Below are 16296 nucleotides of genomic sequence, written 5' to 3'. Positions count from 1 at the left end.
AAACTACTTAAGCACCAGAATGTAATTTAGATTTAAATTTATGTAGCTATGTTCCAGAAGGGCAATTCAAGAAGATACTGCTTAGGTGCTGCAAGTGCTTCACACAGTCCCATAAATTTTCCTTTCAGAGATAGGGGCTTTTAGATGTTGCTTTATCAGACAGTGCTATGCTAAAGTCTTTTGTTGTATATCTGCCTAGCAGCTTCAGGTTTAACCCCTGCAAGTAGGAGCTGGTGTTAGCTTTGTTAACCCTACTTATCTTTATATTTCTCTAAAATTGCTAGGTTTTCTCTGAAGCTGCATTGGAAGATATTTACTAATATACGTTAGGATATTAATATCCAGGTCCTGAGTTACTTGGTCAAAAATATCTCTCCCTTTCTTCTCACCCAGGTCTACAAAAACAGCCTGTGCAGATCAGTACATTCACAAATGTGAAGCAAACCACCTGATCATCATGTTTGGCACTAAGAGGTCAGTCTTCATATTTTTGTTACATTTTTCATCTCCAAAAATAGTATAGCTGATGTGAGTCTAATCTAAAAACTTTTTTTGTTCTAAATGTATTGTTCTAAGTGAGCTGGATATACACTGAAGACATAATAGACCATTCTTACTCTTGGTTAACACCCTGATTTTTTGTTTGCTTTTTAGTTTTTTAGTACAAGCTTATGCCCATCCCTGCTAGTCAAAGACACATATGTCTCAGTAGGATTGGAGCTTACAAAACTTTTGGCCTGTGCAGAGGCAATATTCAATGTTGAACCTGTAGCGTTTGTTCATGTTTCCTGAATTCTGGGAAGAGTGGAGACTACCTTACCACTCTATGAAGCAGCATCTTGCATGTCTGCAGGAAGCAGGGGTGCTTGATAGAATTAATGAGAAGAAACAGCTTGGTTTTCTGAGACGCCAGCACCCACACCAGTTCCCCAAGGCCTCGGGGTGAGCCCTAGCCCCTTCTCAGTTTGGGCTATAGAATCATAGAATGCTTAGGGTTGGAAGGGACCTCTAGAGATCACCTAGTCCAACCCCCTGCACACACAGGGTCACCTAGAGCACGTGGCACAGGACTGCGTCCAAGCGGGTTTGAAGATCTCCAGAGAAGGAGACTCCACAACCTCTCTGGGCAGCCTGTTCCAGTGCTCTGGCACCCTCACTGGGAAGAAATTTTTCCTTAAGTTCATGTGGAACTTTGGGTGCTTCAGTTTGACTGAGACTGACTGACAATTTGGGCTGACTGAGAGGTCTGCTTCCTTGGAGTGCCTGAAAGAGTGGAAACTGCTGCCTCCCACTTGGACAAATTCAATGTGGTATTTTTTTGTCTGTCTGAAGTGATACTGACTTCTCATTCTGGACTCTGTTATGTTGAATACCATCATATTCAAATACAATGCTCAAATGAAGTGCATTTTTAGAGTAATTATTCAGAGAAAGGAAACTGGGTAAATACAGAATGTGCTATTTTGGCAAAATGGACAAATTTAAGATTGCTGTTGCTGCAAGTAAAATAAAGGAATTACAAGTTTCACATTTGAGGATTTATCCTTTTAATTGATTGCCTCTGTACAACATTAACACTCAAGCTAACTAAAGCCATTCTGCTAAATATAATAAATTGCATTATAGTTGAGCTGGGTTAACTGTTTTTGCTACTATTTAATATAAACCCATAAGAATTCCATCTAGGCTCATTTAAGGATTTCCTCTCTGGATGGTCTGCTTGTGTTTTCTCAGCATTATAGCCCCAGGACAAAAAGAAGAGTTGTATCTGATAGCTTTCTTTGAGTAGCATTGGAAATTGATTCTGTAAATTCCTTTCTCCAAAACTGAATTTTGATTACTAGCGTATCATATTTTAATTAGGCCGTGGCTGACGGCTTGTTAGTTAATCCATTCTCATAAGTGGAGTGCGTTTTGAATTTAATATTCATAGATTACTGAATAGCAAAATCCTGGGTTTTCAGTTGATCGTTTTTAAAGATTACGAGTTCCTACAAGAAGATTGCCCAAGACCAATGAGAATCTTTGAAAAGCTTGGTTTGAAATGTGAATTCTCTTCACAAAAAGGATATTGTATTCACATGAAAAATATCATTTTTCTTCTTTAGGGAAAGAAGGTTTATTTTCTTCTAAGATGAATTTTGTATTAGTACCAATAACACGTTGCCAATTATAATAGCCATATAACAGTTAGCAAAATCACAAGACTCTGACTCAAAAGTTAAAATATCTCTTTTCTCCACATTGTCAGAAGTTACCAGGTATATAGTGCCTGATGTCCTTTTTTATTATTTTTACCTTTTAAAATTTTATATGCAGTTTATTTTTAATACATAATCTCTGTTGAACTGATAGAATAATGAGGTTGATATGTCCAATGAGAACAAATAATGACAAAATTAATATGTAAATGTGGAAAATAATTTATCAATTGCTTTACAAGAGAGAGCATTGTCAACAGGAACTGACATTGCTTATGAAAAGGTGAATTTCTCTTTATTTCAAGTTAATTTTAGAGGTAATGCTCTGCCTTTAACAAGCACTGTTGTTTTCCCTGTGTCATCTTTTATTCTGCTCCCATCTTTCTCTCTACCATGTTAATTTTTCTCCAGTTAATTGAACCCACAATAGACACCAAAATGGAAATAGCAGAGGTCAATATGTATACCAAGGCATTTCTGATGTGATGTATTATTCATGTTGTATACCCATTTCAGTGCTGTGAGGGCAATTGCCAATAATATTCTTCTCTTGAGAAAGAGAAAATTATATAAGGCTCTAGAAAGTAATTGTTACTTTGTGGGAACCTACTTTTTGTGGGAAAGCATGGAATTTGCTCTCCAAATAGATTGTCAAGCCCCAGATTAGCATTTCCACAGGATTTGATGGGACTTTGGCTCACTATCTAATTTATCTAACTATCAGACTTACCTAACACTGGCATCACGATGTTCAGGGTACTCTATCCTGTGACTTTATACTTCCTTCAGATTGGAAGCCTTATACTGTATAAGCCAATGAAATTACTTCCATGTGGCTGGGGAGTATTTCTCCTGGATGGCATGCTCTATTCTCTTTTTGTTCCCCAGCCTAGATCAAGCACTTCAAATGATGGTCTATGTGACAGATCTAACCCACAGCGCCCAACTATTTTGTTCCTAAATAAACTTAGCAGACTGAAGGAAGAAATTGGGAGATGTGGGAGGTGAGACGTATAAGTACCTTTGCTCAAGGATGCATGCGATACACCTCAATTTCTGGAGCTCCATCCACTTTCTCCCATTTTGGGAAGTTTGTAACTTGATATATGCTTGAATTGGGCTTGTGGTGGAGGACACCACCTTAGTCCTGTGAAGCACTCAACCCTCCAATGATATTTCTGGCTAATAAAACATTAGCTGGCATACTGAGCTCTGAGTTGTGTCTTGGCATGACCATGTGTCTTCCTTCCCCACAACTCCACTGGTCCAAAGCTCAAAGAAGGCCATAGAACTAGGCAGGAGCTAGAGCTTGCTTCATCAGTTTGCCAGTGCATAGATTGTTTAGGACTACTGTTACGTAGATGAAATTCAAGCTATTTATTCCCTTTCCAAAGGAAAGACAGAACAAGGAAATGATGTTGATGACCAGGCATCTTGATCACCGTGATATGAAGTCAGGATTTATTTTTATTGAGGTCTTTGTGAAAAGCTTTTTACTTGCAGGATGTGACTTTACCCTGGGGTTACTGGTGGTAAATGCTACTGGTAGGTTCCTCTAGGTGTTGACAGTTTAGTGGTTCATGATGGACAGCCCATTTAGTGTGAACTACAGTGCCGAGTACAAGTACCTGGCAAGTGGTCTAAGTGCTGTGTAACATAGGAGTCATTCCTGGAGATAGAAATTTTTCTTTCCAAGTCATATTCCAATCAGCTATTCAAGAATGTTATAGTATATTTTATTAGGTTAGATCTTTCAGAAACAGTTTAGTCTTATGGTAAGTAGAAAATTAAAGCTTTCTTCCTTTGTCTGCTTACACTGGCAGATTTATGATCGTAGATGATAACTGAGCTGGGCAAGTAGTGTGACTGATTATTAGGAGGATGAAGAGATTTGAGAAGAAACATCAGCTTTTTAGCCATTCTCAAATGCTGATTTCTTATCCTTATATCTACTTTTCTTCTTAAAGTCAAGGAAACAGTGTTCCTTTATGAGTTCCTCATATACTATGGGGCATTCAAGGCAATATAAGCCTAAATGCTTCTTTCCCTTTGGCTAATTATTCTGCCTTGTCCAAAAATGAGCTACAGAAAGGTCTGGTTGCTCATGGTTTCTAAATTTCTATTTGCATTTTTGTTGGTGTTAGACCTGGTCCATATGATATCCCTGCCAGGTTCCAAAGCATGGCCAATAGATGGCCAGTAAACTCCATTGTATTGCTAAAAACTTGTGACATAGATAATTCTTTTATTATTATTATTATTATTATTATTGTTACAAGCTACAAAAATAATTATCTGATTTGACATACACTCATGGTGCTTACATGGTCTTACTTTGCCCTTTCTTCTGCTTTTTAATAGAAAGTGACACCACTCGAATTAAGTTATAACATGATGTAACTCTCCTTCTCTATTATGCAATTAACTTTGTTACTGCTAAACTTTGCTGCAGTAGTGAATTGCCAGGTAGTATTTATTGACATATTCTCTTTTTAAGTTTACCACCATTTCCCAAATATGAGCATCAAATGTCTAGTGAAATTTTATTGCTCCTGGGCCTGCAGACTGAATAATGCAACATGATGTGGCAGCTGTGGGACTTGCTTTCTGATTAAATCAGATGGACACGATACAGCATACAGATGTATATGGAGCAATAGAATGCCAGACATCCTATACTGACTGTCTCTCGATTTTCAAGGTTTCTCTTTTGCACATATGATCATCTTATCCAGCCTATGCTATGCTTAATGAAAGCTCAAACAGTAGGTCACATAACTCATAACATGAGATAGCAGCAAGGGAAGATCCTTCTTTAAATATTGGCACTGTCTCAGTGCTAGGTGATCTTGGGTGTAAGGGGCTCTGCATTTCTTGACAGCTTTGTATGTTTGTAGCTTCAGACCTTCTCCTTAGAGCAGAACTTTCCTGTGGATGGATCATTTATCTTTATCCAGTATTTCTCTCCTCAGGTCATTTATTTGCTTTATTTTCCTCTCATGAAAAGAATCTTTTCATTTGATTTGCCTTTGCCACACAATACGTCCTCTGGTCTTTCCTGCTTTCTGCCTATACCTTGTCTTCGCACATGCTGTGCATCTTCTGCCTCCTGCTCTCATTTCATCCATTTGGACTCAACTCAGCCAAATTCTTCCCATCTCCTTGTGGTCCAGGGCTCTGAAGTTGCTCTCTGTACTGCAGTAGCCACCTTATACATTCACTTTTTGTAAACTTACACTGTGTTAGCTTACTTAAGTCTCACTTTTCTTATCGCACTTCCTTCTACAGGGAAAGGTGGGATTATAGAATGTTTGGATCTTTCCCCAACTGATAAGAATGAATCCACAATCCAGGAAGTGACAGTGCTAAACTAAAGAAGTAATAGAATGTCAGCAATTCGATTTGCCATGGGTCCACCAACAGTGTCGTTCTTAATTTACAATTCCATTTAAGCTTTTTTTCCTATACATAAGAATAAAATAACAAAAAAAACCCGCCAAGCAGCCTTTAAAATTTTCTATTAAGCATCTGCCTAATTAATGTGCATGAATATTTAAGTATAGTCTATATTTGTACAAATGAAAATATAAAAATATTTAATTTTCTGTTTAAATGAATCTGAAATGAAGAATTTTCCCTCAGTTATGTTTCTTTAGAGGGTTCTTTAGCAGCAAGGCTTCCCCTGCCTTGTGTGGAGCCTTTCAAAGGCATGAGTTGCATGAGTTAAACAACCTAGGTGCCATGTGCATTCAAATCATTCTGTCAGAGAAAGTCACTTCCTCCCTTTCTACATGACCTTTATATTATAGCTGTAACATTCAGAATTATTTACTTCTCCTATTGCATTTCTTTGCTATATCTTGGAGTTTTTGCAAGAGGGTCTTAGTATTTCCTGCATTACACTTAAATGATAAACTTTAATCCTGGAAATTGCAGCCTCAAAAATGACTGGCACTTGAAATTACAAAGTGGATCTAGCATGTCAATAACTGAGTAGTGTTTTGCTTGTTTTGTTTTTCTTCGAATTGGAGCATTTCCAAAGTTAGTGGAAGTCTGTCTTCTCTTTACAAATAGGAATTTCACCTTCAGTTTTTAGCAAATGCTTCATAACTTCAGTGACATGTTATCAGAAACAGTCTTTTCCATCTAGTTCTTTGTCACAATAATTTCCTGGCCAATTCAGTGGTTTTCAATTATGTTTGTGTTGCTGCTGAAAAAGTGGACATGCTTGCTCTTCTGAAGGAATTAAGCAGAGTCATCTAAGGTTATTTGATGCTTTGGTGGATTTTTTCTAAAAGAAACACATGGGTCATTTTGCACATAATCAGTAGCATTTGCTTCTCTGTTTGTATGTGTATTTTTGACTGATGTGTTCATAGTTTAGGATTAATTCATTTTCTTATTTATCACATGCTTATTAGGACTAAGATTTTGCCATTATATACTACCTTGGCAATCAGTACCTACATATATACACTCTGTAGGCCGTTTAATACCTAATGCTAAGTCTATAATCTTCAGTGAGTGTGATGGGGAAAAAAGTTTTTTGCTTTTTCCTTGCAAAAAAAAATGCAATTTGATGAAACACATGCTCAGGCATAGGCTGAAGGCCCATCCTGTGGTGCGATAAAATCTATTGGAAGTGAAGGTACTCGAGCCACATTTCAGCCATTTCTTCTTGCATAGGAAACCATGAAGATACTTCCCAAATAGGGAAGAACTCTGAGCTCATGCTCAGATTTTGTTCTGAACTTGAACCTCAGGCCCCGTAGATATTTCCATTTGTTGCTATGCTTCCTATATTACTTGTTACTCTTGGATTCTAGCTGTAAAAATAATGTAAAAGTTGCCTCATCTTCAAGGAATAAATTAGATTAAACATTATCTGTGCTGTCACATGTGAAACTTAGTATAATTTTAAAACATCACCAGTTTAATTTCAATTTAAATGTGAAGTGTACAGGTACGATCATCAGTGCCTGACAGAATAAGTGGCAGTGCCACTTATCTACACTCTGCTCTGTTTCTCGTGTATAGAAATGGCTACATTGCTCATCAAAAGTATGTGTTTTTCTCAGAGGTTGCTATAAGCTTGCTCGAGATGTCTCAGAAACCTTTCCTTAGTCTTCCTAAGCAGAACTGGTACAATGTAACACAGTTGAGGTGTTTCACAGACGTTTTAAAAATGCTTCTGGCAATTACATGATTTCTTAGATGTTTCCCTTGCTTCAGGTGCTTTTATTTTAATCCTTTCCGACAATCGTAATACTATATCAGAGAGTTTTGCTTGTCTCCCTAGATTTTTTAAACATCTCGATTAAAAAAAAAAAAAGAAAAACTCATTTTTGTAAGTGATATCAACCTCCTGCTTGCATGTATAATGCCCTATGGTTGAGTTTTCAAAGAAGAGGTGAATAGCAGTTATTTGTGGAAATACTCTTTTCTGCTAATAGGATTGTTGATGCAGCTCCCTAGCACCCTTTCAAAGGTTCATGTTAGTGATTGACTTTATTATGGTTTTCCAGAAGAAACTCAGTAAAGTGGGTTCTGATTCTGCATTCAGTAGCATGAACCAGTCAGCGGGAACAGGACCACCTAGATGTGAGTTTGTGTTGCACTGCCATGGAAAGGGCTCGTGTGTTGTGGGCTCCATATTCATATGGTTATAAATATAAAAGTTTTGTTGACACTAAAATAAATGGAGGAAAACATCAGCACTGCCAAGTGCAACTTGTGTATCTAGCTAATGCCACTTTGGTGGGAGGTTTTAATTAAGTGCATGTGTGTGCATGCAGAGAAGGAATTAAAGGTACTTGAGAAAAAGAAAGTGCATCTGCTCCAGACTTACTGAGGAGTAATTGGTGCGGTGAAAGAACTAAATGAGTTTCAATTAATTGGAAAATATTGTCTTAAATTTTCCAAGAAAGTTCAAGAAACTCAGTCTGAGGGGGGATTTATAGAATTAGTCTGGAGGTCCATTTGCTCCTTGCTTCTTGGAAGAAAACACAGTAGTATAAATTAGAGATAGGGACTGTGAATCTAATCTGATATGCAGGATTTCATTAAACTCCACTAAGGTAGTTCTCATGAGAATACTGAAAGGTAGTTTACCTATGGCCGGTATATTTGATTTGTCATTTCTGTAACAATTTTTAAGCTTCCAAGCAATCCAAAATTTACTTTTACTCCCAGTGCTTTATTGCAAATCTCATATCATTAGGTAGCTATGGGAATTTTAGCTCTGTTTCCTCCTCATTGTTAAGGGAAAAAAAAACCACTCAATTCTTTTCAGGTTATTTATGAGAAGGATAAAGCAATGCAGGGCAGCCCAGGGAAATGTATTTCTCCTGGGAATGTATTTCTCCTACATTCCCAGTAACTCACAAGCAAGAGTGGCTGCTGCCTTTGCTGGGGAGCTCAAGCTCGGTGCAGCCTGGTGTCCTGTGCTTAGCATTTCTTCATGAAAACTGAACACTGAATTCTTTTTTAGTCCTGTGTAGTCCAGTGGTTTGGAGCCCTACCTTACCAAAGAGCTAGAGAAATGGACATTTGTTACATTTAACTGCTGAGGAGAGCTGCACGGCAAATGAGATGGTATAAACCTGTTGATATTTATTATAACACTTATGTTTCACCTGTTTAACAGTCATGAATATTGCATTAAAAGTTCACAAACTTTTTTGGATATGTGAAGGATATGCATATGTTACTAAATGCAGTAACAGTTCCTTCCTCTGGGAAAAGCCAAAGAGGTAGGATTGGAAATGTGAAATACTTAGAAATGGACGTGAAGCAAAGCAAATGAAGTAACCCTCCATCCTAAATACATAAACCTGCATCCAAACACCCCAAACCCAAAGACTTAGGCTTCTCACCTCTAAATCTTTCTTTTGCTTCTTTCTAAATGGCAATGTCTTTATAATTAAACAGTTTGTGTTTTAAAATAATTGGTGATGGCTCAATAGCTTATATTTATCAGTGTATTTTAAATATGCAGACTTCAGCAAATCTGCATCTGTGCTCTTGGGGGAAAAAATAAGATTTCATTCAAATTCAGGCTTAGACTCCCTTTCATCTGGTAATTTACTTGTTTTGACAAGCGAATATACCTTCCTGAGCATTGTGCTTTGGTTTTAAATGCGCTCTCCTACTTACATAATTTTACTTTTGTGAGATTTTAATTTTTTACCTTAACTGACACTAGTAAATAAAACATAGAGTTTTGCATTTTGTTTCATATACAACATTTAGCGTTTAATATATTATCTCCTTAAAATAAAGTGCTTTTGATATAGAATGAAGGTAAGCAGTCTTGCATATGACATTATTATCATTAACCTCCCCCTCAATACTGAGTCAAGGGAGCTGCTGCTTTTTGGGTGTCTTTTGCTCTGCTTAAGAAAGGCTGCAAAATAGCTGTGAGAAAGCCTGTAGTTTTCTTTCTGTAGAGGACATGAGGTATCAGGTGTGGGTCCTGTTTTCCAAGGAAACATTAAAGCTCCTGGATGCTGTGGCCGAGATTCCCTTTCCATCCAGGGGACCTCTCTGGCTGAGCAGCTCCACTGGAGGCTGCTCCACTCGTATGGCCCAAGTGAACAGGTCCCCAATGACAGTGAAGGGACAGGAGCACAAATACACCCTAGTTAAACAAAAGTGTGAAATTACCACTCCAAGATAACTGTGAGTGTTTCTACCATGCAGTAAATATTAAGTGGATTAGCCCTCAGTAATAGGAAATATTCCAGTATTCCAGAGAAGAACAAGACTTTTGCAAGTGGAACAGGACTTTGGCGTCAGGACACATGTAGCAACATCTGTGCAAACTGTTTTTCCAATCATGCACGTGTGTTACGAGAAGCACTGACAACAGAGAGAATATCAAGGTGCTTCATAGCATGATGACTTCCCCCAGGAGGTTTGCCCGGACTCCAGTGTTCTGCCTATGCCAGCATAATCATATCAGCACTATCCGAAACAGATATCTGCTGTTTTGGCTGTCCTCAAGCGCTCAGACCTGCCTTTTGGAGTTGCCGCTCTCCGTTGTGCCCGATGCCAATAGAGATCCAAGACTTGTTCAGAAAAATCCTTGTACATCTTTACTATAAACATAGGCTTGAATCCTCTGAACTGATACCTCATTCATGAAGCTGACGTTTAACTAGCAGAGTTGCCATCAGTGTCCTCATCAGATTTAGACTGGCTTTCATGTTTTAGTAATTGTGAACACCAGGGATCCCCAGACCTGGCTTTCAAGAGAGATTCAGTATGGCAAAAAAGATAATTAGCTGCTGGTGATGGACTGTTTCTTTGTAAGATAAATGCAAATTCAGGCATGCTTTGAACTGCCAGTGTAGGCTTGTTTCAGTGTCAAAGGGAGCAGGTAAGCTGTGGAATCCTGATTATCCCTTTTGCTTCCATCTGGAAAATAAATAAATAAATAAAAGGCTTTGAAGACCTCAAACTAAATCAGCCAATGCACTAATGAGCAATAGAAGTAATGAGATAGCTCAGAGCTCAGTGTCCACCTAGTCTTAGTATATTTATTTGAACTTCATCAAACTCTTTTCAAAATGATGTGAAGATCTGGTGTCACAATAGCTCACTGCCATCCACAGGGACATGGACAACTGGGCAGTGAAAAACCTCATGCAATTCAACAAGGCCAAGTGCAAGGTCCTGCACCTGGGGAGGAATAACCTTAGATTCCAGGACGGGCTGGGGACTGACCCTCTGGAGAGCAGCTCTGCGGAGAGGGACCTGGGTGTCATGGTGGATGACAAGTTGACCACGAGGCAGCAGTGTGCCCTCGTGGCCAAGAAGGCCAGTGGGATCCTGGGGTGCGTTAAGAAGAGCGTCTCCAGCAGGTCGAGGGAGGTGATCCTGCCCCTCTACTCAGCCCTGGTGAGGCCACATCTGGAGTATTGTGTCCAGTTCTGGGCTCCACAGTATAAGAGGGATGTGGAGCTGCTGAAGAGAGTCCAGCGCAGGGCCACAAGGATGATCAGGGGCCTGGAACATCTGCCCTATGAGGAGAGGCTGAGGGAGCTGGGCCTGTTCAGCCTGGAGAAGAGAAGGCTGAGAGGGGACCTGAGCAGTGTCTAGAAGTACCTCAAGGGAGGCAGTGAGGAGGATGGTGCTGGCCTCTTTTCACTGGTGGCCACTGACAGAACTAGAGGTAATGGCCACAAACTGAAGCACCAAAAATTCCACAGGAACTTAGGGAAAAATTTCTTGACAGTGAGGGTGCCAGAGCACTGGAACAGGCTGCCCAGAGAGGTTGTGGAGTCTCCTTCTCTGGAGATCTTCAAACCCGCTTGGACGCAGTCCTGTGCCACGTGCTCTAGGTGACCCTGCGTGTGCAGGGGGTTGGACTAGATGATCTCTAGAGGTCCCTTCCAACCTTAAGCATTCTGTGATTCTGTGAATAGAAATTCTGGAAGTGGGTACAACCATTTTAGTCACTTTAGTCAACAAGCAAATTTGGATAGCATTATTCTATGTGATGTACCACATAAAATACGATTCTCCCTTTCTTGATTATTCTACTCAAACCCTAGGCAAAAGTTCATAAAGCCAGAATGGGAAAACTTTGGTGAGAGACTTTATTTTCCTGGAGAAAAATTACCTTCCAAATCCCTCTGAGGCATTTCTCATGGGGGATTTCACTTTCCTACTGCCTGATTTCTTACTGGCCTCGATCAAAAAGCAATCTGCCCACAGGAACAGTTCTGGCTGCAGATTCAATATAGGAAAACGGGAATCCTTTGCTCCTGCCATATTAGATGAAAGAATGCATTTAATATAACTTTATTGCCAGAAACTTTACTGCACCTAAAGAGGTTTACTTAAAGAAAACTTTTCCTTTGGTGAAAGACAACACGTTTCTCCAGCTTTTACCTCTTGTTTGAATTGGTGTTTTGAAAATTTGTGCTTTTAAAGAAGTTTATGGTCTCTTTGATTAGGCAAAATAAGATCTGTAATGGTGTATGTATTATTTATCAGGAATGCTACCTTGAGCACCACTTCAGATAGATAAAAGTTTTCTGAGCTGCTTGTGGTTACATAGCTCTGGTCCTGAGACAATTTCTCACAGAAAATACTCATAGTTTATGTGATCATTAAAAGTTATGGTTTTGTACTGGCAATGACTAGAGGCATCCATTTTTAATCTCAAAAGAAGCCAGTTGTGAAGTTTGGTGTGGGCTTCCTTCCCTGAGATGGCTCTCTGCATCCTCTTCAGTCTGTCTTGTGGAAATCTCTGAAAGACAGTTTTTGAGACTAGCCTGTTTTAACCCAAATCATTAACGTGTGTTTTATGGCAATTCCATGCACATTCTCCATATTGAGAGTCTGTAACCATCATAACATATCACCAAAGAATTTGTATTCTGTGCAATCCTTTAATTCAGGATAAATGATCTGCTAGATTAGAAGGAATTCTGATTTCCACAGGGATTCTTTGAAATTGTATTGTCTTTGCTCCTTATGATATCCTTGGATTTAACTGTCTGTCCATCTTTTGTTCCATCCTCTATTATATGGCTGTCACCATAGAAAAGTAGCTGACTTGCCAAATATTGTATATTACTGTGTAATTTTATTGAAAATCCAAATAAAAACTCAACTCTTTACCTAACTCATCCATTTTTTTGAAATTAGTAGAGGACAAGTACTGCTAACTGCAAGTTCCCTACAGCTCGTGGTTGCGGATGTTTTAGCCTGTCATTCTGTGCATTCTCTCATGTCATAGCTGTTTCAAAGATGTAGCAATTTCTGTAGACCTGTGTCCAAAGATGAATGTTTTGAAAAAGGGAATGAAATCTTAGTGCAGTGAAAATACTTAAACTGGTGAACTCCTTTGGAGTTCGGATTTTTCTTGTACTGACGTGTAGTTAGAGCGCGGTGCAATCATAAATGGCCTGGTAGGCCTCTGAATAAGGATTAAAGTATGTTCAGGATGTCACTAGAGAAAAAAGCTGCAGGTCTGAATGAACACACAATCTATTTGCTGAATACTTTCTCACTACCAATTTTCTAGAATGATTAAACCATCTCAGATACCATAGGTATATTTATTCTAAGATTTAAGATTCACGTTATAATTGAAATCAAACTAAGGACATTCTAGACTTCAAAGTTGTTTCTTGCTTGTGACATATGATTGTTTCCTGTTACACATATCAGTTCAATTTACATAGTCATATTATTTCATTGCCAGGAAAGCACTAGGGAGTCTGTGATATCAGTTTAGGCCACCTTACTACAACAATACTTGGGTTGATACCTTTATAGGGTAGTTAATATATTGCTTTTGTAAATTGTGTTGTTGAACTTTAAAGACTGTAAACAACCAGCAGGCTAATTTCAGGTTTCATCCAAAATGAATCCCACCAGGATGCCAGGCAACCCTGCCACTTACAGATGAAGATTGCTGCTTTAGGCAGTTGCCCATTGATTTTTGTTTGTGTATTTGGCAGCTCCAAACATGCCGAACTTGCTGGGCATTCATAGCACACATCAAATGTGCTGCTTTCAAACATCCAGCACTGCTAGAACCAGTGTATGGAACACTTCTTAAATACTGATTTAACAATCCAGTAGCTGGTGATTTAAACACTGCTTTTGTCTGGGATGCTTCTAACATCTCTGCAGATATTGACACTTCATGGTTCAGCGTAGCTAGTAAGAACTGATGAGTTAACACCACCACGATGGGTTAATGATATAGAGAAAAACACGGATGTCTCAGTATACAAGGTAGGGTAATTGGGTATTTTGCGAAGGAAATAAAGTTTAGTCAAGGAATTCTTTGTAGCTTTGGCAGGTGGGAAGTATTAGTTACCTTTATCCGGGTCTGTGTTAATACCAGATAATTAAAGCAATTCCTCAGTCTGTTTCTTCCTCTGGAATAGTTCATTAATTCATCTTTTTTAGCTGCAGACTTGCAGTAATCTATGCGTACTCATAAGTCATTACTGCTGGTCTGCTGAGTGTTTGCAGTACTGAGTATTCAACATTTGCAGTTTGTGCCTCTAAAAATCCCAGTCTGATTCTAATGGGAAAAAGAAATGCAGGAGTGTTTTTGTGACTGACACTTGCGACCTTGTTTTTCAAAAATACTTCACATTCCAGAATGGCACTGTTAACTGTAGTTAACTGTAAATGTGTAATGTGAAAATTTAATTAGTTCTGTAAGATATTTCATGTAACCTACTCTATGTGTTTTTGAGGTACTTTTAAACTTAAATGAAACAAGATCAGAATACAATATGGAAAGTATTTTAGAACCAAAGTTAAAAAAAGGCTGATTTGTTTCTTTTAAAGTATATGCCAATCCCCTTGACACAGGTACAAGTTATTCATGCTGAGAGATCTCTGTGACATTTGGAAGGGGATGTCACACTGCAACAAATTGCATATCAACTGTGCAGTATCTTTATAAAATATTTTTTTGCATTTGGAAGCTGCATCCTGGAAGCTCTAAACACATAAATATGGGTAGTATTTTCAAGAAAAAAAATAGCAATTTTGTTAAGTTTCAAAGTTTTATGGAGAAGTCAATAGTAGAGAGAGAAGTATCTAGCAAGATTCCAATGACAAAAAAAATGTTCTTTTCAAGAGGACAGTTATAATCAGCTTCACTTTAGAATATTAGTAAACATTTTTGATTCTTTCAGTGAAAAATAGTGTCATGGTATCACAGAATAAGTCAGTTTGGAAGGGATCTTTGCAGGTCATGTAATCCAATCCCTGGTTCAAAGCAGGGCCAACTTCAATGCCAGAACCAACTTTGAAGTTAGCTAGGTCCACAAGCAGGGTCCTGACTTGGTCCACAGGGCCACAAGCAGGCAAATTTTGAGTATCTCCATAGATTGAGACTCTACCACCTCTCAGGGCAACTCATTCCAGTGCTTGACCTCAGGATTTTGCGGAGTTAAAATTTCCCTTTCTTCAACTGAAATTCATTGCCCCTTCTTCTATCTCTGCAATTTTAAGAAGAATCTGTCTGTGTTTGCTGAACTTCCTCTTAGGTAGTTGAAGGCAGCAGTAGGATGAGAAAGGAAGCTCTCTCAGCCTACTATCATGTGCTTCAGCCTCTGGTCATCTTGGTGGCTGTCTCTTTGCCTGGTTCCAGTTTGTCAGAGTCTTTTATTGGTGCAGAGTAGACAGAAATCACTTCCTTAGACCTCTTGTCTTTCCTTGGGGAGAAAAAAAGTTGGCTGGAGAGGCCTTCTGCTTCCCTAACTTCAGCACTGGGTCTAATTTCAAAGTTGTCCCTGCTTTGAGCAAGAGATTAGAGCAGATGACTGTCAAAGATCCTTTCAGATCTAAATTGTTACATACATGCCATAGTTCTTGATTTTGATTTTATTTAATAACAGTTCTATGAATTAAGCATGCTAATACTATATCTTGGTATGCAGTTAATATGTTCTAAGCTTTGCATATTTACCCTTGTGATTATTCTAGGATAAAAAGTAATATTGTTTGAGTCTTAACTCTATGTAAGTGCTAGCCTATGTAACCAATATTTTTACAACATGGAGGAATTTTTATGTTTCTCTTTATGGTAGGAGACAGAGGAAAAGCTGTAATGATTTTCAGTATTCTAATCTTAAATAAAGAGAAAGCCCGACTGACTTAATGGGAAGGATGCTTTCCTGAGTAGACATGCAATTTCTCAATATTTAGAGTTAATTATATATATTTATATGCTGCTGAAATAGGGACTTAGCACTAAAGATCACACACGCTTTTATGTGGAGCCAGCAGTTTTGCTCAAATCAGAGCCCTAACCAATGTGCGCTGTTTTTTTTTTCCTTTTTATTTTTTCTCATACCATAACTAATGAACTTAATAAAACAACTTATGAACTTAATAAAACAACTAATAAAAATAATTTTAATTTTTAATAAATTTTTTTAAAAAAAATAATTTTTAATAAAAAACAACAGCTCCTGAATGAATTGATTTGAGACTGGCAGCTTAGACCCTTTCTCCTGCTACCAGACCAGCATTCAGGTCTTCAGCCAGCAACTCCAAAACCTCACTGCTTCAGGACAAGGTGGTGATGTAAAGCTGATCAAACATATCT

General features: G+C 38.4%; 1 protein-coding gene across 4 annotated transcripts in view; it reads left to right on the top strand.

Annotated features, from left to right (window-relative positions):
- The first annotated feature begins 389 nt into the window (after nt 1–389).
- OXR1 (oxidation resistance 1) overlaps nt 390–16296 on the top strand; it is a 187731-nt gene continuing 171824 nt past the window's right edge. For 3 of the 4 annotated variants that reach the window (XM_088536329.1, XM_088536327.1, XM_088536326.1), the window contains exon 1: nt 390–474. Coding sequence is in view for 1 of the 4 variants with exons in the window: in XM_088536328.1 (XP_088392454.1) it covers nt 458–474 (17 nt within the window). In the remaining 3 variants the exon portion in view is untranslated. The remainder of the gene's footprint in view (nt 475–16296) is intronic. The other variant, XM_088536328.1, reaches the window with a different exon arrangement.

This window comes from Tinamus guttatus, unplaced genomic scaffold (assembly GCF_059628265.1).
Source record: "Tinamus guttatus ecotype Peru unplaced genomic scaffold, ASM5962826v1 Tinamus_guttatus_pri_ptg000659l, whole genome shotgun sequence".
Taxonomy (NCBI): Eukaryota; Metazoa; Chordata; class Aves; order Tinamiformes; family Tinamidae; genus Tinamus; species Tinamus guttatus.
The sequence above is the reverse complement of the archived record's forward strand: the minus strand, read 5'-3'. Positions and strand labels throughout refer to the sequence as shown.